The sequence below is a fragment of the Alosa sapidissima genome, chromosome 3 (genome assembly GCF_018492685.1).
Source record: "Alosa sapidissima isolate fAloSap1 chromosome 3, fAloSap1.pri, whole genome shotgun sequence".
Classification (NCBI taxonomy): Eukaryota; Metazoa; Chordata; class Actinopteri; order Clupeiformes; family Clupeidae; genus Alosa; species Alosa sapidissima.
Window position 1 is genome coordinate 23,611,419 of NC_055959.1, and position 21,133 is coordinate 23,632,551.

Below are 21,133 nucleotides of genomic sequence, written 5' to 3' on the forward strand. Positions count from 1 at the left end.
CCCAGGGCCACTCTAATTCTGGCAGTAATGCATGACACATCTGTCTGTTCAGTGTAAAAAGGAAAAAAAAACCTTGCATGGTGGAGACAGCTGAAAACACTCAGAATACAACAGACCACAAACCTCTAGGCCATTAAACTATTAACCATTGTTCTACATCGAATAACTGTAAAGAGGTAGAGTTATACATTGCTTCGCAAAAGAGTAGGCTATGGCTTCAGGTTTCTGGTGCACACAAGACTTTTGCTTGTGCCCAAGAAAGACAAGTACACCTCGCGAAAGAGGGGAGGGCCTGCGCTTTCATTTTTACAAATAACAATCGTGACCACCAGGCTGCAGTAGGATACAGATGTAGGCCCAGATGCGCCAGGGCGAAGGGAGCTTACCTTGATCACAATTGTTTATTTATTCTAATTCATTCTAATTCAGTAAAACTTTCGGTTAGCTACTTTGTTGTCTACCCATGACTTTTACAAGAGATTGTCTTTTACAATAACATGATATTCTGGGTTAGGCTACGTCTAAACGAAAATAAGATAATTAACATGTAGGCCTAAGCTAAATGTTGTGGAAGTTTGTTATAAATCATATAAATCGTAAGAGGGCTGATCTGACAGTTCGACACATTCTCCAACCAATTCCGTGTAAGTGAATCAATGGCTTTGCATTGTACAGAGGTATCGTATGTCACTGGCTAGCAATTGCTACATGTAGGGAAGTGAACACGACTTCCTCCTTCCCAGCCCTATAGCTTTTCGAGAGTGCTCGCCGACTCTGTGAGCCACGAAGAAATGTGGCGAGTGTAACAGAAATAGGGCTTGTAGACGCCGAGTTATTTCTTCAGCTACCTGCAAATGAAACTTTGCGGGTGTTTGCTCCAATTTTATTTCTGAGGACTATTCAGCCCTTTGCTCAGCAGCGCGCAGTGAAATAATACTATGGCAGCGACCAAGCCTTCTCAGAACCAAGTTTATGGAAGGATATAACGGGGAGGCCTGACAACTTCTCAAACTTCTGGGCGACAGCATAATAAGGCGTGAAAATGAAGAAGCAATTTAATCGAATGAAACAGCTCGCCAACCAAACAGTTGGAAGGCAAGTAAATGAATCATTACACCACACCATGTTTTTATGATTGTTCTGTAGGCTATATGATAAATGTTGAAAACCTAGGCTATTCATGTACTTCATAACAGCCAAGTAGCCTTCACCAGGTTCGTTTGACGAACACATTTTAATTATAGGCCTATATGTAAACATTTTGTATAGTTTTATGATGACTGGATGTGTTATTGAATTGCAACTGCCGAGCCGAGAAATTTAGACACGAAAGGTAATTTAGTCGTTCTGCTTTTCGATGCTTGGGACCAGGGACAAATCTCAGTGGCAGAATTGCAAAGCTGTATCAGCATTTTGTTTCTTTGAGGGACCACCCTTATGACATTTCACCGTGCCTTCCATTACACTGTGTCCAAGTAATATTCCCTTTGCCCATTGATAGGAGGGGCCGTTAATATAGTGGCAAGTTCAACGGTGGTGTAGGCCTAGTGGTGAGCGTGTCATCAATTTTTGACACTTTGAAACATTAGCCACAGAAGGCCAGTGCGTGTGCTTTCTAGACATATTCGAGGTGAGGGTTGTGCATAAATGGACATGTGTTCAAGGTGGTTTAACGTTAGGGAAGGGACTCAGGATCATCCCTTAGACTGAATCTCATTAAATGTCCTTGCCAAAGGTGCTTCTCTACAACAATCTACCACATTGCAACTATGTAGCCTATGTGCCATATTTGTATGATGGGGATTCGCTAATACTGTTAAGTTATGACATGACAGGAGTAAAGGAAACCCTTTCCACTACATGCTTTGAGTTATTAGTTATGTGACACTGTCTTCTTTGAAACCTATTTGTGAATTAGGTTTATATTACAGATGAATTGATAGCTGCCATGCCTTGTTGGTATGTTGGAATTTTGGTTTTGCTTTGAAATTACCAAGACAAGCTGATTAAGTTGTGTTATTAAAGACTGTAATCATGTAGGGTATTTTTTTGCCAGATTCTGTCATAAGACCTCATATTAATGAAGTAAAGGCCAGTCAGTCTATGAACGTGTGTGAGAAACTGAATCCAGTGGAACAGTGATCGCAATCTTCTTTACTGAAATGTATTGAAATTGAAAGTTTTCCAAATTTCACTACTGGCTCAACTGGTTTGTTTTGTCATTAGTCGTGTTACTCTAACTGAAAACTACATGTACCTACATGCTCTCTTCACATTTGCCATGTTCTTCATTGTCAGATCTTTTTTGTACCAGAGATAAGTGAAGATTCAGTCAGTACAAAATCAAGTTTTATTGACAATGGTAAACACTAAGGCAGAGATAACAACATGGTTTCAGATAAAGATTCACCATCTCTAACTAGAGAAAATAGTCACATATCATATCCCATATCATGTGGCTCACACACTGAATCAGACTAATTAGCGGAAACCCTGTAATCCAGAACAGATAACTATAGTGATGCAGGGGATGACACACTGCAGCATAATATCCCCCTTGTGTCTCTAAAGACATACCGAAAGATATAGGATTGACAGGAACAGAATCCCAAGCATATGTGGAAGAACACACCACAGAGGAACACCCAATTGTAACTGAAGAAGCTAGACATTAATTCCTGATTTCAATATCATCTGGAATTATTGTTAATGTTAAAAATATAAAAATATGGGTGTTTTAAATGTAGTGCTCTAGGGCAGCATATATATCTATATCTATATATATATATGTGTATGTGTGTGTGTGTGTGTGTGTGTGTATATATATTTGAGGTGGCAGGATGGTGACAGTGACAGTTTCGACAGTGGGCTAGTAAAATGTCTCCCCCCACAAATATATGAGGGCTCTCAGCAGAGACGGCCTGGAATACTCATTACACCTCTAATACATCAAAATAGAGAGTATGAGTGGAGTTGACTACGGACATAATTGAGGCTCGCTGTGGGGTTGAAAAGGTGGCGATCTGGTTCCATTTTTGCCATGTTTCATAAGTCAGCTGATGTCTTTTTTTTTCATTGTCGTTGAGGCTTAGTGTACCATGAATGTGGTTTGTCTTGGAGTGGAGGTGGCAAGAACGTCTAAGGAGCCCCTGCCAGGAGACCCAGGTTTTATGGCCATTCCTCTGGAGTGCTCTCAGTATTTTGGTTGGTGTGTTGCATCTCGTTAACACGCCTGGCGTATAACTTGGACCTGGGACTTCTGGCTAACTGTGGAGTGTGTGTACTGGACAGGAGGTCACTGGCAGTCTGTGGACATACCACACACACTTTATTGGCCTCAAGCAGACTCCACTAGTAGCTCTCAGGCGTCTGTGTAAAATCATAATAGTGATGTGTGGGTGCAGTTTGATTAGTAAATCTAGCCTACTTGGCCAAACACTACAAGCCCCCTCTGGAGAGGTGTATTTATTGACAAAACATACAACCAGCCAAGCATTGTAACATAAAGCCCAAACTAAGTATAAGTATACTTTTTTGATCCCGTGAGGGAAATTTGGTCTCTGCATTTATCCCAATGCGTGAATTAGTGAAACACACTCAGCACACAGTGAACACACAGTGAGGTGAAGCACACACTAATCCCGGCGCAGTGAGCTGCCTGCAATAACAGAGGCCCTCGGGGAGCAGTGAGGGGTTAGGTGCCTTGGTCAAGGACACTTCAGCCGTGCCTACTGGTCGGGGTTCGAACTGGCAACCCTCCGGTAACAAGTCCGAAGCTCTAACCAGTAGGCCACAGCTGCCCAAATACTACCAAAGCATTAATTCCACAAAAATATAGAATTACATGACAAATCCTCTTCGTATGGAATGAAATGGGTGAGATATAAAGATAGATTGAGTTTGACTTGTTCAGATATGACTATATGCTGTAGACATGATGAGCAGCATTTGCCACATTTAAGATGTTTGGTTATTGTAAAAGTAAACAAAGTAGCATGTTTCTTTTCACAGAAGTTCTGAATAGATATGATCGTGGTCATTCACCATTTGTTTACATCTTCGTAAGTTTCACCATTAGCTGATGCAGTGGCTTTGACACAACACATAACAGTGTGCTGTTTCTAGCATGACAGTGGTTTGGTGTAACTTCCACCAATAGCATAACCGGTGACAAGTTTGTTTTTAGCAGGGTAACTAGTGTGTTTTTAGCTCCTTGCTTCTCACAGAATTGGCAGAAACCTGTCTATTCTGTGAAACCTATGTTTGAAAGAAATGGCTAAAAACATTCTCAGAACTGAGCAGCATGCAGATTTGTTGGCTGTGAGGTTTCGGATGCAGCTGCTTGGACTTGCATGAGTTTCTTAAAGGTGCAGCATGTGATTCCAATCCAATCCACTTTTTTGTTATATATTCAGAAAAATGTTCATCTAGATGTCTGTACTGTGTTTGTGTTCCTGTCTCAGTACATTTCAGCCAATCAACTCGTTGCTTCAGGAACATGGAAGTCAAGGATGTAATTTGACTTGGCTGCTGAGCTCAAATATCAACAATGTTTGGATGAAAAGAATAATAATAATTGAGGCACTCCTGTAAAAAAAATAAAAACCCTTTATTAAATACTGGCTACATGCTTGTTTCAACTTATAGTCTTCCCCAGGGCGTGCCAGACACACACAGGTGTGCACATTTCCCAGGTAGAGGGAGGTGAAAGTAGTCACATGACCCAAGTCCCGCCCCTTCAAGCCTGCACAACAAGGATCAACAATGTTTTTCTCAAAAGTATGGGCTTTTCCTTTAAAGGAGTTCACTTATATTGCATCTTTGTTGCCACCTTTCCTGGCAAAAAGCCTGATTTGAGAGGACATCACATTACCATATCAACTTGATGCCTTGAGGTCTTATTATGGGAGCCCTGACTATTGATTTAATATTGGTGACATTTCAGTGGCCCAGACCTTGTCTAATGCCCTATTAACTCTCCTCAGTTCAATACTAATGCAATATTCATGGGCAATCTAAACATTCCAGAGCTGACTCTCTGACTCATATGCAGGATGTTTTAAAGGGTTTCCCAGCCATGCCTTTTTTTTTTACAGAGCTACTTTTTTTCCCTTACACAGACCCCAGTGGTCCTTCCTGGATGGAAGACAGTTTACACTAAAATCTGTAGATGGGTGGTTTTGAGTCTAATAATTCCCAGCCGAACTCTTTTTTTTTTAGCATGGCTAATTGATCCCAATGAGATGCAGTTTAAACACAGGAGATCCCTCCTGATGTGATGTGTTGTTGGTTTGGACTTGTGCTGACTCAGCACCCAGAACTGCTCTGATATTACCTATAATGAGTAACTCTCCTGTTCACCCCTGTGGTGGAGTTACTCACTGCTCAGCTCACCCTGCAGAGAGTGAGTGCTGAAGGATAAATGGCCCCATTACTGGCTCTGAGTAGGGTCTCATGCAGCTTCTCTGCAGGCCAGCTTCATGGGCCGTGAGTGGGACCATATGATCTCTTCCAACCATTCAGTTGTTTTTCCATAAGGCCGCTGGTGTGTATGCATATGTATGTATGGTGTGTGTGTGTGTGTGTGTGTGTGTGTATCTGTGTGTCTGTGTGTGTGTCTGTGTCTGTGTCTGTGTCTGTGTGTGTGTCTGTGTGTGTGTGTCTGTGTGTGTGTGTGTGTATCTGTGTGTGTCTGTCTGTGTGTGTGTGTGTGTGTGTGCGTGCATCTTAGAGTGTGTTTGTGGATCTGTGTCTGTGAGTTGATTTTGGTGCAGCAGAATATTGTAAGTGTGCAATGTTTTGTCCAGCTTGGAGCTAGTGTGGACTGTTTTTCATACAGAGGTTTTCGTGGATTGTCTGCTGGTCTCACATCTCGCATAACAGCAGCACACTGTTCGGTGCTGGCGTGAATGGTGCTCTGCCTGAAGCCTGCCTCGTAGTGACTCACTTCATTATCCACATGTGTTGGATGAATATCTTTATTAAGTGTGTTGTGTGTCTTATATTTATTGCACTGCTTACAATGTATGGGCATAGATTGTGTATGGTAGGGCATTTCTACAAACATCAAGTTCTCAACCAGTTCAATTTCTCAGAAGCATACATTCTGGATTTGAATCCAGACGCGTGGATTGCGAACTGGTCAGCAGTGTGCAACCCTGAGATATGTCTTTTTTTCCCTTTGAGTCTGCATTTTCTGACGGGCGTCAACAAGGACAGAAGAACAGAGAGCAGAGAGTTCAGAAGCTGCCCGGCGCACTTCCCCTTTCCCTGTCTATGGTGTCTCTCCGCTTCTTTCACATCTGTTATTCCCTCGGATTACCTGAACTGCACTGCTCCACTCGACAGGGCTGTGGTCAGACAGACAGGCAGAGACAGGGCTATGGTCAGACAGACAGGCAGAGACCGGGCTATGGTCAGACAGACAGGCAGAGACAGGGCTGTGGTCAGACAGACAGGCAGAGACAGGGCTGTGGTCAGACAGACAGGCAGAGACAGGGCTGTGGTCAGACAGACAGACAGAGACAGGGCTATGGTCAGACAGACGATTGTTATGATTATGGCACATCTGTATGGTGTCTGGACTTCGTATGTGATGTGCCAACTTCAAGTCATAGTTGTCTCTCCTATGGCCTTTTGTGTGGAGTTATTACATTAGGTTTGATGTGCTTTGGGAACCAAGAGAATACCCTGGTGCTGTTGAACTGTGGCTGCTGGAGTGTGTTCGTGGGAGGCGATGCACAATAGCAAAAGCATATGTTTGTCTTTGATGGGCCTTTAATGTGGCTTTGTCTCGAATGTGGGAGTAAATCTCTCCTGAGCTTGATAGTATGCTGACAAACCTGCCTCTAAAAGACATTTATCAGCCGTGGAAAAAGGCAGATAATAGACATGCTCTTCCCTCTCTCAGCCCCTCTGGCTTTGGTGTTCTAGCTGTGTAGTGTTCTGATAGAGTGCTCTGATGAACTGTGTAGAAACCGAAATGCATCATGATCATCACATCTGATTGGCAATGTATTGAGCATTGGCTCTATAGCTATTATGTTATATATTTATGTATTGTATGTTCTATATTGTGCTGCACAACTTGTTATGTCTGTTGTGAGATATGTTCACAGGCTGTGTGCAGAGACCTCAGATTAATCTTGTACTGCTGTAACAATAAGCTCTTGGCACAACAGTTCTCGTTGGGACTTCCATTGTAATGGCCCTGGGTAGTGGTGGTAGTTCCCACTGTACTCTTTAAATACCTGGCCTCGCTGTCACATCCTGTTTTCACCATGGCTTTACCCCCCTGAATCATAATCTGGCCGCCACAGTGCCAGAGTGAGAAAGGTTTGTGACCTGTTGGCAACCCACCAGCTCAGTCTAGCTAACAGTGCAGTGTGCAGCCAGAGATACGGCAGGTCAGGAGGGACAGACAGAACGGGCCAAATTGCTTCGGCTCCGCTGCACACTTCCAGTACCAGGCCGATGACATAAATGTGTCTAACTTACCAACAGTGCCCCCCCCCCTTTCTCAACCCATTCCACTCTGCCTTGGCCTCTTCCCAAGCTGTTGCCATAATAAGCAGCCAGGAATGCAAGAGACAGGAAGTGAGTTTTAGAGTTTGCGATGTTACATTTTCCCCATCTTTGTTAGCTTAAGTAGTTTAGACAGGATCGGGATGTGTGCTCTTATTGACCAACTTATTTTGATAGGAAGGAATTGACAGTGTTTGCTTCACAACCATTAGAGGATACAGCAGATCAATTCAGTGAGCAAACAAAACTTCCCTGAACAGGGAGAAAGGTCTGAAAATCAACAGATCAATGAGCTCTTTTTAGCCTCGAGTCAAGTTTCACATCTATTCAAATCGACCCGTGCCCCTCTACTCACCTAACACTCAAAGCCCTATGATATTTGTGACACGGATGGTAAAGGTTAAGGATGGAAAACATGCTAAGTGAATTTTGTAATCAGCAATACTTATGTTTGTATGTGATGTTTTTGTCTCCCCCACAGAGCTGAGAAAACTGAGGTGCTGAGTGATGACCTTCTCCAGGTGACTTGCCCGTTGTTAGATCTCTTACATAATACCATAAAAACACCCTTTTTGATCTGTTACCACACCCAACAACAGTGTTTCAAAGCTTGGTGATATAACTCAACATTCATTTACATTTATGTGTTACTTTTTAGCTTCATTAGCATATGTGTGGTGTATTTCTTTAGATGGCCCATATCTACGACAAGTTAAAATGCAGAATAGGATTATTAGGCCAGCCACTTGGGCATAACGTCATGGGTCTGTCTTTATATGCAAACTAAGAAAAAATACAAAATCACTCATTTGCCAACAAAACAACAATCCATGTTATTCTTAACTTACTTCACATCCAAATCAGTATAATGGTCTCTATGTGTGTATGTGTGTTTTGAACAGTAAAATAGTGTTCTGATATTGCTCATTTATTCATTCAGGAACTCAATGCTTCATACTTCTCACTGGGCTGATATAAGCCTCTTTACCCCTCCCTCATTTCCAGTCACCTTTGAGGTTGTTCTGTGTTCCCTTAAAGTGTGTGTGTGTGTGTGTGTGTGTGTCTCAGTTGGACTTTGCTCAGGCATTATTGCAGTTTGCAATGCAAGTGATTCCCTTCTACACTCCTTGTTTTTTTCCTCTTGCGTCCTCGGCTCTGGAATGTTCCCTATCTCTTGGGAGAGCCATCGAAGTTGGTGCTTGTGTCCAGATTCAGTCAGAGGAGTGACGCAGAAGAGCCCTAGGGCTGATGGAATTTCATCCGGGCGTTTTCCACCCTCTGTACCTGGGCCTATGCCTTCACCTTAACTCGCAATAAACAAACTAGACGGGCGACTTTGCTGATGAGCTCTTGGAGTCTGTTCAGCCTCCGCTGTAAATATGCGTGTTACTTTTGCTACAGTTGTAAAAAAAGGGAAGTAAGTTTTCCACAATCAGCACGTTGGCTGTTTCACCACCATGAGGCACAGGAATGACTCGAATAATTTTTTATAGTTTGATTTGTTACCTGTCCTGAGAGGGTTTTTTTACTCTGAGCTTTGTTCTGTGGTTCCAGTCGCAGCTTCTGACTTCTGCTGTCTGCCACGAAGCAGAATACGGTTCAGTGAACAGGAACAAAACTAACTGAAATCGTTCTCTCTCTCTCTCTTTAAAACCTGGGTATTTTTTTTCCCAAACAGCTTTATTACGAGGCTTTTGTGAAATTTTGTGAAAAGACATCATCATTCGCAACACCCCTAGTTCAGAAGTAGAATCTCAGCTTTAATGACTGATTGCATTGACTCCTGCTCTATTCACATTAAGATGGATGAGTGTAGATTAAGTTTGATCATTTCCTCAGTCATGTTCTTTGGCACCAGCTTCTTCTTATACACATCGTGCTCCTCTCATACCCCCTGTCTGATAGAAGCAACTAGACTAGCCTGAGATCCTAGCTATTGAAACCAACGACTGGAAAAGGAATTAAGACCCCATATAAACTGTCACACTGGACTCGGAGGCCTTTGTAGAGGGCAGAGCTTGGGTTTACAAGCTCCTGTTTACTGCAGTTCCCTTAGTCAGCCCGTCAGTCAGTGTTCATGTGACCCCACATTTCCTGGCCCTACAGTGAGGCCAGAGGATGCACCGTTCTGAAGGCTGCAGATTGGGACGCGACACATGCTATCGCTAGTCATGCTCACACAGTTAGGACTCAAAGCCTCGCTACTCATCTGGCTGCCCTGAGCACATGAAGAATGTGATTCCTTGTCCTCCCAGTCTTTTCCTTGGCTCTCCTCACGGCTCATTGGATCCAGTGGGATGAATGTTTGGAGACTGATGTATTTGCTGTACAGGGACAGTGAGTGTATGCTGTGTGCCGTTTCCCACTGTACTCGACTCACGGCTGAAATTAACTTTTGCCCTATTTCCCCCAAACCCTTTTCATCTGCAGCTGCTGACACAAGCAGAAGTTTGCGAATAAACAGGTCACCGAAGCAACTTTCTCATAACTCTAATAGACGTGTATTTGTTTGGTGTTGTTAAAGGACATACAAGTGCAAGCACATGCGCGCGCACACATTGACAGGTACGCACGCACTCTCTCACACACACACACACACACACTCTCACACACACACACACACACACACACACACACACACACACACACACACACACACACACATAGATGTTCAAATCAAAACTATTTGCTGCACTGGCTCTTCAGCGCGCTGAGTGATGGGAGCTTCGGGCTTGTGTCCAGTCCCCCGCTGCGCTCTGTGCTGCTGACCACCTGAGGGAGCCATGACAGCCCAGCTCCCATCACTCCAACCTCCTTGGCACCGACGCCCAGCCCTAACTCAGCACAGACACCTGGCATAGGGATTCCCCTCCGTTAACACAGCGGCAGATAGGAAAGAGCTTAAATTGTCCACATGAATCAAGGTGAAGGATAGCATTTATGGCAGGGGTGTATGGGGGAGTGTGTGTGTGTGTGTGTGTGTGTGTGTGTGTGTGTGTGTGGGGGGGGGGGGGGGGTGGCAGATTGAATGCAGCTGTGCAGAAAAGTGGTGCCTGATGCCCTACCTGCACTCAGGAAACAGCAGTAATGGGCTGCGGACTGAGGTCGGAAACAGAGCAGCCGCTGAGGCTTTGGAAGGAGGAAGCAGATGGACACACACAGACAAACAGACAGACAGACAACACAGACACACACAGACACACACACACACACACACACACACACACACACACACAGACAGACAGACAGACACGTGGCAGACACGGGAAGCCAGAGGTCCATGCCAAGTGTCATATTGAAAGTAGGGCTTAGTATCACTGTCGCCTGGTTTTGGTGTCAGTTGCAGTCACTAACAAAAAGAGCTGACCTTTTCATAAGTAGAGTTTATTTTCTCAATCTTTCTTGTTTAACTGTGCTGGCAAGGGTATTAACTGTAAGAAAGCACATAGTGATCAGTGAAGGCTTTCTTGCACATAGCAGTGTGTTTTGCTTGACCTATCTCTGCCAAACCCACACTTACTGTGCACTCTGTTGTCTGGAACTGTTGTGTTGGAATCAAGCTGTACTAAGGATGCAGTTTATTAGCACTGATCCATTTTATATTAAAAGTGATTGGATCCTGGGTCACGCAACAGAGTTTTGCATCAGAGCTACACACAGCTAACTAAATTTTCTATAAAAAGTTGATGAAAGTTGATGAACTTTCTGATGAAGAGAAATGAGGCATAGCGTCCTTTGCTTCAGTCGGTGAATGTCTGTGTGGTTGCCTGATCGGTTCCTGTTTTCCATGACTTTTACAGTTGGCTTCTTACAAAAGAGATCAGACGACCGAACCAAACTCTTTTCTAACCTCTGTGACAACTCCAGTGTCACAGTCACATTTCTTTGAAATCACTCCTTCTTGCTTTCCAGGTCACAATCCTCAAAAACTGAGTTGGGAAGACATAAGTACAGTACAGATAGGCATTGCTCACTTTGTGACCTCAACATGGATCTCCAAACAAGCACACTAGCACTCAGTGTCACTGGATGTAATATTGGTGTAATATTGAACATTTCCTCAACCTGATTGCTCTGTGTGTGTGTGTGTGTGTGTGTGTGTGTGTGTGTGTGTGTGTGTTCTGAACTACAGATTGAGCGTCGGATGGAGACGGTGCGGTCCGTCTCGCACAACGTCCACAAGAAGATGCTGGCCTGCCTACAGGGTCAGGTTGGGGCTGACGTGGACAAAAGACATGTAAGGTCACATGAGCTCCTCCGCTGCATGCTCTCTTTTCTTGTCCATCACCACTGACAAGACGCAATGTGGAATAATAGGCTCAGAGCCAATAGTAGCCCTAACTAGAGAGCGATGTTTTTCACAGCAGCAGATTCCAACAGTGTTTTTTTTATTATCTCTCCCTTATGGAAAACAATAGTATTGTATGACAATCACAAAGTCATCTACTCAAAAGGGAAATGTGGTGTACATTTTCCAACAATGTCTTTCCACTCTCCCTGGCAGAAAAAGCTTCCTATCACTGCCCTTGCACAGGCCATGAAGGATGGGAGCGGTCACCTGGGTGACGAGTCTCTGATTGGGTAAGTCAAATCCACTGGGAGCTGCCCAGCTCAATCTTCAAGCCGGATAAATCCCTGTTTCTGTTTTGAAATTGTGTATCGTTGTTGAACTTGCTTTGATGCATCTGTGTGGTCCTCACTTCACTTTGACACATGCACTGATATAGCTGTCAGGCCAGCATTCCTGAGTCCAAATGAATAAACATGCTCTATTTCTCAGGGGCTGTGAACACATTCATACAACTGTTCATCTTTTACTGCTATAATAGTTAGGAGGAGAGGTATCTGTTTTTTGTGATACAGTAAAGATGTAAAATATTTGTCTAATTTGGTAATACATGCTGTGAGTGTGGATGCAATGTCATGGTTTTGTGTATAGTTTATGGCAATCTGCATATGGAAAAAGTGGACCGTTCTTCCACCTCAGAAGAAGGGCAAACATTTGACGTCTCTTTTACTGCTGGTCTCCCATCTCATCTGACCTTTTTGAATTTCTCACAGCATGGTGTAAGGGTGGAGAAGGGGCAATTGTTTGGCCTGAGTCTCTCTGTAGACTAAGTACTCAGAGGGAGATCATAGAACAAGTGGACAGAGCTTTGACCAAATGCACATTGCAGCTATTTGGCCAAGCTATTTGACCACAGTTGTCACAGGGTGTGGAGTGTCTGGAATTTTGTCAGGGTGAGGGTCAGTAGTCTTGGAGAAGCCGGGAGGATGATAACAGGGATTGATGAAGGACTAGCTCAGGAATGGAGCGCTGCATTCCAGTGCATGTTAACAACACCCTCTGTGTACGACCCCACCAGCCTGTGGAATGTTAACATGAGTGATAAAGGCTACCATTAATATGTTGTGTGTGTGTGTGTGTAGTAAAATGATGGATCTCTGCGGAGAAGCTGAAGACCAACTGGCCTACGATCAGTCTCAACATGAGGTGCAGGTTCAGAAAGACATCCTGGACCCTCTAAACCAGCTTGCTGAGGTCAGTCCTGGCTGATGCTTTCAAAAAGTCATGCAACGCCCCTCCTTGGACTCGTTTTCAGTCTCTAACCCTCCCGTTTGCCCTCAGGTGGACATTCCCAACATACTTAAGCAGAGAAGGCAACTAGCCAAGCTGGTGTTGGACTATGACTCTGCAAAAGCCCGGTAATTGAGGAACCTTTGACTCATACAAGCAGCATGCACACGTGACTATATAACAGCAAAAGCTGTACCAGTGCATCAGTGCTACATGACCATTCAAGTGTTATTAAGTGTGAAGAATCAAAAAAACTCCCAAGGCACTATCTCTTGAAAAACTTAAAAAGCCTTTATTATTATGGCTTGGTCAAGTTAACCTTCTAAAAACTCCAATGCTTTTCGGCTACATGTCTTCTTCCGGGAGTTTTTTTTGTTATTAAGTGTGGTTTAAGAGTTTCCTATTGTGGCTTTTAACTGACCCTCTTGTCAATCGCGATGCAGATACTATCAGGCCAACAAGTCCACCAGCCATCACGCCCTGGCAGCAAAAGCGGACACCCTCAAAGATGAGATGGATGAGGCCCTGAACAAAGTGGAGATCTGCAAGGTACTCACCAGCTTCACTTCTTGCCTATTTTCTTTCTTAATGGTCCATGGCTGAGTGACGATGGTTCATTCCTCCAGAGGCCTCTCGACCCGCTCAGGAATCTGATGAATGGCCACGAACAAAGCTCACTATTGAGATGTCCTTTAAAAAGACAACGGTCGCTGTCTGTGCTAATGATGGTCACTGGGGCCCAAAAGCTGATTCAGGATCAGTTCTTGCCTCAATAGGTTGCAATGAATAAAGCGAGCTTGTTGAGTAGGGAGTCTGTACCCAAATCAGAGATGATTTATAGGGATAGGAGTCTAGTCTTGGAATCTTGCCACTAGAAATAGGAGGAGAACAAGGAACCAGATGGAAGCTTTATGGAGACATTAAAGATGCTAGTTCTTGTTTTATTTGTTATGCACATTGTAGGACATATAACCACTCTTAACAGTTCCTGCATGTAGGATTGGCTGCTGGATCATAATGTGATCTCACGACACATCAGGGAGGTGCTGCCATTCATATAGTTGTTTTTTTTTCATGATATTAATGTTAGATTAGTATAATGACCCCCATCAAAGCCAGGTTAAGCGCGTGGAATTTATCGTAATTGTTATGCCTTGTTTCTCCAACTGTTGCTATACAAACAATATGTTGTCATATGAGTATATATTTCCGTTTTTTTTTCTTTCTGAGAAATATACTGAGAACTAATCCTCTGGCCACTGATCTCATTCCTATTGTTCCTGCACAGGATCAGCTGGCTGCAGACATGTACAACTTCTTCTCAAAGGAAGGGGATTATGCCCGCTATTATGTCACGGTATGTACTAGTGGGAACCTTACTGTAGGATCTCACTCTGTTGGTGGAAGAGACTATATGTCTATATGAGTATGTGGAATGCATCCAGGCTTGGGGATACGTGGGGATAATTTACAAGACGATAAGGAACAGTGTGGGTTTGGAGTTAACAGGGTACTGGAGCTAGACGCATCTTAATGCTTTAAATGTCAAACCCTGAGTCCCACGGTCATAAGGTTTTAAATGGAATGGAAAAACCTGAACATAGGAGCTTTAATTTAACAGCTTTTTGTGGGATGGGACATGCATTTGGAATTTGACTTGTGGTTGTTTTTCTTTGTTTCCAGTTACTAGAAGCCCAGGCTGACTACCACAGACGATCACTAGCCGCTATTGAAAGAGTCCTGCCCAACATTCAGTCCCAACAAGGTAATGACAACAGGGCCACACAGTGCAGTCAGTTGCTTTACTGGCACTGCTAAGGTCTGGTGCTGGTTTTTATGAACTCCGGCGATCAGGTGCCAGCTACGTGTCCACTCCACGTCATGAGAGGCGTTTGCCAAATGTAACCATGAAGAGGGAAATTAAATGTGACACTGTGTAACAAGTCAATTAATTCTGCTTAAACTCACTTTGTTCTGATGGAAAGCATATCCCTCTCAGATCGCTCTCTGTAGAGTGGAACTGCAAAAAAATCCCTTTGTAATCTTTTACATATGACATGTGAGACCTCCTTAGGTAAGAGCGTTTCAGTGTAGCTGATTAACCTGAAGTGACCTCGGCACTACTAAGATGTGGAGCAGTCAGGAAATGAAAACACATGTGTGTTTTCACTATGTCATCACTAAAAGCATGAGCTGGTGAAACCTATTAGCTGTTTTTCTGTGGAACATGAAAAGCAGGAGATAGACTGCATCTGTGCAGAGGAGCTCTTTTACTGAAGTGAATTGACCAATAGTTTTTGCTATCTTACAATTTGCTGGGTAGTTTATTTTGTGCCAATCTGACACGAAAATATCTATGTCTCTAGCTATTACCCTAAGGTTGAATAGTTTTTGGGTTGAATTTGGGGTTTATCTGTGTTTTACATCAGTTATAGTCATCTTGTGAACAACCTTCAAATGAAGACTTGTATAAGTGGCCATCGATCTCAACGTATTTGAAATCAATATGGCCTTTTCTGAATGCAATCTGCTCTCCGCTATTTCCATCAAATGCTCATTAGCAGATATAAACAGCAAAAAGAGGAAGGTGGTAAGAGCCTTGATGATAATGCACTATGGAATATTTGAAAGGGAGGATGGATTTAGTGACTTAACCATATTTATTTCTGGTTCATGTTGAAATCCCTCAATGATTCTATGACAAGGCCAAACAAAACAAGAAACAAAACATGAAACCATTTATTTGATCTGGGGTTTGTTTATGTATACTGTATATCAAAGAGCGGAGTGCTAATAGAGAAGTTAGATTGCTGCCCCCCCCCCCCCCCCCCCCCCCATCCCATTTCTGTTCTCCTGGTGGGTGTTGCACCATCTGGAGGCCAGACTGTGATGCTCTCTGTGTCCACCCTGCTGTAGACTCGTGGACGGAGCAGCCGGCCTTCGGCTCAGCCCTGGAGGACCACCTGAAGCGTAGCAGCAGGGACATCGCCCTGCCCATCGAGGCCTGTGTGATGATGCTACTGGAGACGGGCATGAAAGAAGAGGTACACCACATCCTCACACCTGAGCTATCTGCTACACATAGCATGCAGATGCACACCAGCAGCTACTCAAACAGGATGCATTCTGTACGCTCACGGCATATACCAGCTGATAGATATAAATACTGAGTGTTCATGCAAAAATACTTGAGAACGCCATCTACCAAAATACAGTACCCCTTTGAGCATACAAATGTACACACAGCCAAGGCTTGTGAGTATTTTATTGGTCTGGGCTATTATTGCAGAACCTCTTGGCTGTTTGTCTTACTTTGCTCTTATGTCTCCAGAGAGGTTGTCATCTCCACCATAGCCTATAAAATTATTTTAAAATAGTTTTTACTTTTCTTTTCCCCTTTATCTTTTACATTGTGTGGTCATCATTTACTGGTTCTGGCTAGACACACAAGTCTGTCTGCGTATCACTAACATGAAGAATGATGACTAAAGTAAAAAAAGCTACTTTTAAAGTAAAAGCTAGATGTTCAGTTACAGAGGTATAGGGAATGGAGTTTCTGGTCAGGATCAACATTTAATCCAAGCCCCAAAGCCTTACAGCCTTGTAGTCTGAGCCAGGAACCAATGCTGACATCCTGGAGGCAAATTCTAGACAGGCTAGAATAGAAAAAAGGGTGGGTGGGAGGTTTTAAGTTCTGACTGGCTGGTTAAGAGTCCATAGAGCAGTTCTGTGAATCCACAGATGAAGGCTCAACATGTTTAAGGGCTGATTCATACCAGGTGCGTGGCGTGAACTAGGCATGTCAGTTGCGTGTAAGTTGCGTGTCAGTTGCGTGGCGGTTGCGGTTGGAAACGCCTCCATCACGCTTGCGTGTCGTGTGAAAAATAGGCGTCGCTCCTATTTCTAGCGTGCGTGGCTCGAGACGTGCGTGTCACACAGGCGGTGTGCAAGCTTTAAACTGTTAACATGGGAGCCGAAATAAAAACGGACACGCCACGCAGCTAACACGCTCACGCCACGTACCCGATCTGAAACAGCTCTAAGAGGTAGGCACAAGCTAACCTGCTTGCTAAATAAGGCACTGTATGTGGCAACGGTGTGCTGTAAAAGCAATTTCCCTTTTCAACCTAGAGCATAAAACCATAGTGAATAGTTTCGGTGGCTTGTGAGACCATCAAACATACCATAACAGTCCCAGTAATGACAGATATGCTTATGTCATGACACTTAAACTAAATAAATTCAGTTGTGTTATCAACACTGGCTATCTATAGGCTAGACATGCCTTAAAAACATTTAAAAACAGAAAGTAGGTTACACCAATAAGGGAAACGTGAACAAAACATTGAAATCTACAGTAACAACATGCAGCTATGCGTTTGCTGCTGTCAGTTACTCAGCTTCTTCTTTCCCCCTCGAATCCAGACTACTATTGTTAACTTTAGATCTGAAAAGAGATCATTTCCTCTGGATGCAGGCTTGTAGAAAGATGCCTTGCACCTTCCTCTTTAAGATGTGAAAGCCTGATAATCAAAATAGAATCTGTGCTGAATTAATCACTTGGCACGCCATGTGTACTCGTCAGTATTAATAAATGTGTTAACCCAATGTGTGAACTGTTTGTTTGTTCCTCAAATTTCATCGTTCAGGGACTCTTCCGGATTGCAGCAGGGGCCTCCAAACTGAAGAAGCTTAAGGCAGCCCTGGACTGTTCCACGTCCCAACTGGAGGATTTCTACTCCGACCCCCATGCCGTAGCTGGTACGGTCCAACTTTAACCACAACCTTGAAAATGCATTCAGTGAAATATATAACTGAAACTTTGATGAATTATGCTCACCATCTTTGATTTTGGACCACATCCAGTCTCTGTTTTGTGGAGCTCATTAATGAGTTGTGATGGATTTGTATTTGTATTGTAAAAAGCTGACTTCAATGGTGGGCACATAATGTTCCCCTACTATGCAATAACTTACTATCACATACATTTAATCAGGCACTTCTCTGCTTCACTGATTGTAATAAATGGCATTGCCATATGAAATTGCCAATGCCCCCAGTAGTGACCCAGTAGAGTGTATTAACAGCCAGGAAATGGGAAGACTCGGGTTGGAACAGCTGTTAAAATTAAGCGAAGCAGCCTCTCATTTCCATTGGCTTTGGCTCTAAACACTCAGATATTCCACATTGGCTTGCAGTCACTCGTTTTATCCTGCTTTTATCTTTCCTTATTTCGTTCTCTCATTCCCTCGCTCCTCTCTCTTCCTCTCCTGTCATGGCCGTGTCTGCAGGAGCCCTGAAGTCTTACCTGAGGGAGCTGCCTGAGCCTCTCATGACCTTTCACCTCTATGATGACTGGATCCAAGCCTCAAGGTAAAGCCATGTTGTTCCAGCATGTCTTGAGTACTGCCATAGTATGCATCTGTGTGTATGTGTTTGGGTGTGTATTGTATATATTATATATGTTCATGTATGCAGCATCAGGTGTGCATTTGAGAAATATGTGTGTGTGTGTATTAAATAAACATCTCTCTCGCTCTCTTTCTCTCTCTCTCTCTCTCTCTCTCTCTCTCTCTCTCTCTCTCTCTCTCTCTCTCTCTCTCTCTCTCTCTCTCTCTCTCTCTCTCTCTCTCTCTCTCTCTCTCTCTCTCTCTAGTGTTCCAGACCCAGACAAACGGCTCCAGGCGCTATGGGTGACCTGTGATAAAATGCCAAAGCACAACCATGCCAATTTTAAGTGCGTCTGCATATGTGTGTGTTGGAATCTGTTTGTGTGTTTGTGGTGGCAATTCCTGGCAGCAGGACATCTAAAATGTTTGACTGCCTATTCTGACTGAAGATTGGACTGCCTATTTTTTAAATTACTGGTGCTTGATTAACTTTCCTACTTTATTTTAAACATGCTGAGAATGGAAACACATGATACAGTTATCACCATATTCAGTTATCACCATATTCAGTCATACAATCGAGTTTTGAGAGAGGCCTTTTGTCTTCGATGGGAAGAGCCAAAGAAATCTCCACAACTCTTGCCAACATAGTTTGGAAACATGAAATGACAGAAAAGAAAAATCCTGACTTGTCGAGATGTCTTTTCTTTTGCATTCATTTCATGGCACATTGCAAGTTACTGCAGAGCAGATGTGAGAATCACTCCACAGCGAAATGTCATAGCTTCTTTATGAGTGTCTGAAGGGTTTGTCTAACAATTGATTCCCAGGCTAGAGTGTATATGTGGCTGTTTGTGTAGTGTCTCACATAATTGTAAGAGTACATTTTTGTCCTCAGGTATTTGATTAAGTTCCTGGCTAAGCTTGCTCAGGATAGTGATGTCAACAAGATGACTCCCAGCAACATTGCCATAGTGTTGGGACCAAACCTCCTCTGGGCTAAAACTGAAGGGTAGGATTCTTTTCTCAGAGTACATGGAAAATATCAGTGATGAAAGATACCACACAGACAAAATCAAAATGTGTGTTTGTGTGTGTCTGTCTGTCTGTCTGTCTGTCTGTCTGTCTTTCCACATACTGTCACTCATGGCTTGCAGTGTGTCGTCGCAGAGTCTCGGTCATGGCCTTCTCTGTCCTCTCTCCCCTCAGATCTCTGGCCGAGATGGCAGCAGCAACCTCGGTCCATGTGGTAACCATCATCGAGCCCATCATTCTGCACGCCGACTGGTTCTTCCCCGATGGTAGGACCCATCTGCCTCAGAAATCTCCCTTGAACTTTTCTCTCTTCTCTGTCCCATGGTGATTGCCCCACATGATGATTTATCATTGAGTGAAGCTATATTTTAAATCATTTGCATTTCTTTGTTTGCAATGTCTGCAATACTCATGTAATTTATTGCAAGGCCATCATCCTCACTCTTATTTCCCTCTGTCCTCAAATGACCTTTGCCTTAGTGCCTGTCTGGCCAGACCTTTGTGGTCACTGTATGCATGATGTAGGCCAGTGGGCACTGAGCTGTGTCGGTATGTAAATCGATCACTCTCAGATGGTTTGAGAGTGCTAGTGACTAATGTTAGCACCCATTGGGTTTTAGCTAAGTTTTTTTCTCTTCCAGCCCTCTCTTATGTTAGCTTCCTTCCAAGCACACTCACTTCCCATGTCCAGCATTGTTGGTTCTCCTCCTGTGCCAGATACTTCACGAGCATCTAAGGCAAAGCTGCGTTTCTCACTCTCTCCGCAGAGGTGGAGTTCAACGTGTCGGGCATGTTCACCGCGCCCTCGCACCCAACCAGCCACCCTGGTTCCCCCGGCCCCCTGGACCCCGAGGTGCCCCCCACCTTGGAGCGTCGGCGGCCAGGCAGCGTGACCGGGCCCCCCGAGGGCGGCGGCGGCGGCAGCAGCAGCAGCAGCAGCAGCAGCAGCGAGAGCCAGCGCAAAGACAGGTACCCGTCCCAGCCGCGGCTGCGTAGGCAGGACTCGCAGCCTGCCGCCAGCGTCTCGGCGCTGTACACGGTGGCCAACGAGTCCATAGTCGTGCGAGAGACCCTCGCCTCCCCCGAGTCACACGTGTGACCTTTGACCATTTGACCTCTTGACCTCTGTAAAAGAGAGGGTTTTGAAAAGAGAAAAAGGATTTTTTGATGGCTTGTCTTGTTGATTGTGTCCTATCGACCACTGTAAACTACAATGAAACACAATAAAAATGGAGGTGTCTTTTACTCCCAGTTGCTGATGGCTATTGAAGAGAAATCATTAATTGTGGAAAGGTTTATGCGTGTCACATGCTGGGTCCACCATCAATATCGCTTTAAACTATGAAAGATTGCTGAGTCAGGGTCTTAGGCTTGGCCAAGCTCTGTTAGTGCAGGTGCTGGGTGCAGCCTACTGTAAATGATCAATGCAGTGCTTTATGAGGGTAGCACATATAGATGAATCATTGTTCTCATTGGTGAAGCAGATTAGTTGGCTAAATATTATTATATGTACCGTTGTAGACGTGTTTAAAAATAACCGGAATGATCGAAATGATCAAATGTGTCAGAAACTAGCATCCACGTCTTGAAGGAGTTCAAAGGTTGT

General features: G+C 44.0%; 1 protein-coding gene across 3 annotated transcripts in view; it reads left to right on the forward strand.

Annotated features, from left to right (window-relative positions):
• The first annotated feature begins 369 nt into the window (after positions 1–369).
• The window catches only part of arhgap17b (Rho GTPase activating protein 17b), a 28,585-nt gene continuing 7,821 nt past the window's right edge, over positions 370–21,133 (forward strand). The window contains exons 1-16 of one of the 3 annotated variants that reach the window (XM_042087801.1): positions 370–1,095; positions 8,006–8,045; positions 11,657–11,761; positions 12,029–12,105; positions 12,955–13,066; positions 13,154–13,230; positions 13,546–13,651; positions 14,391–14,459; positions 14,786–14,867; positions 16,019–16,146; positions 17,752–17,863; positions 18,394–18,475; positions 18,759–18,839; positions 19,391–19,504; positions 19,702–19,793; positions 20,295–20,496. In XM_042087801.1, coding sequence (XP_041943735.1) covers positions 1,043–1,095; positions 8,006–8,045; positions 11,657–11,761; positions 12,029–12,105; positions 12,955–13,066; positions 13,154–13,230; positions 13,546–13,651; positions 14,391–14,459; positions 14,786–14,867; positions 16,019–16,146; positions 17,752–17,863; positions 18,394–18,475; positions 18,759–18,839; positions 19,391–19,504; positions 19,702–19,793; positions 20,295–20,496 — 1,532 coding nt within the window. In that variant the 5' untranslated portion in view covers positions 370–1,042. The remainder of the gene's footprint in view (positions 1,096–8,005; positions 8,046–11,656; positions 11,762–12,028; positions 12,106–12,954; positions 13,067–13,153; positions 13,231–13,545; positions 13,652–14,390; positions 14,460–14,785; positions 14,868–16,018; positions 16,147–17,751; positions 17,864–18,393; positions 18,476–18,758; positions 18,840–19,390; positions 19,505–19,701; positions 19,794–20,294; positions 20,497–21,133) is intronic. The other 2 variants (XM_042087800.1, XM_042087802.1) reach the window with 2 other exon arrangements.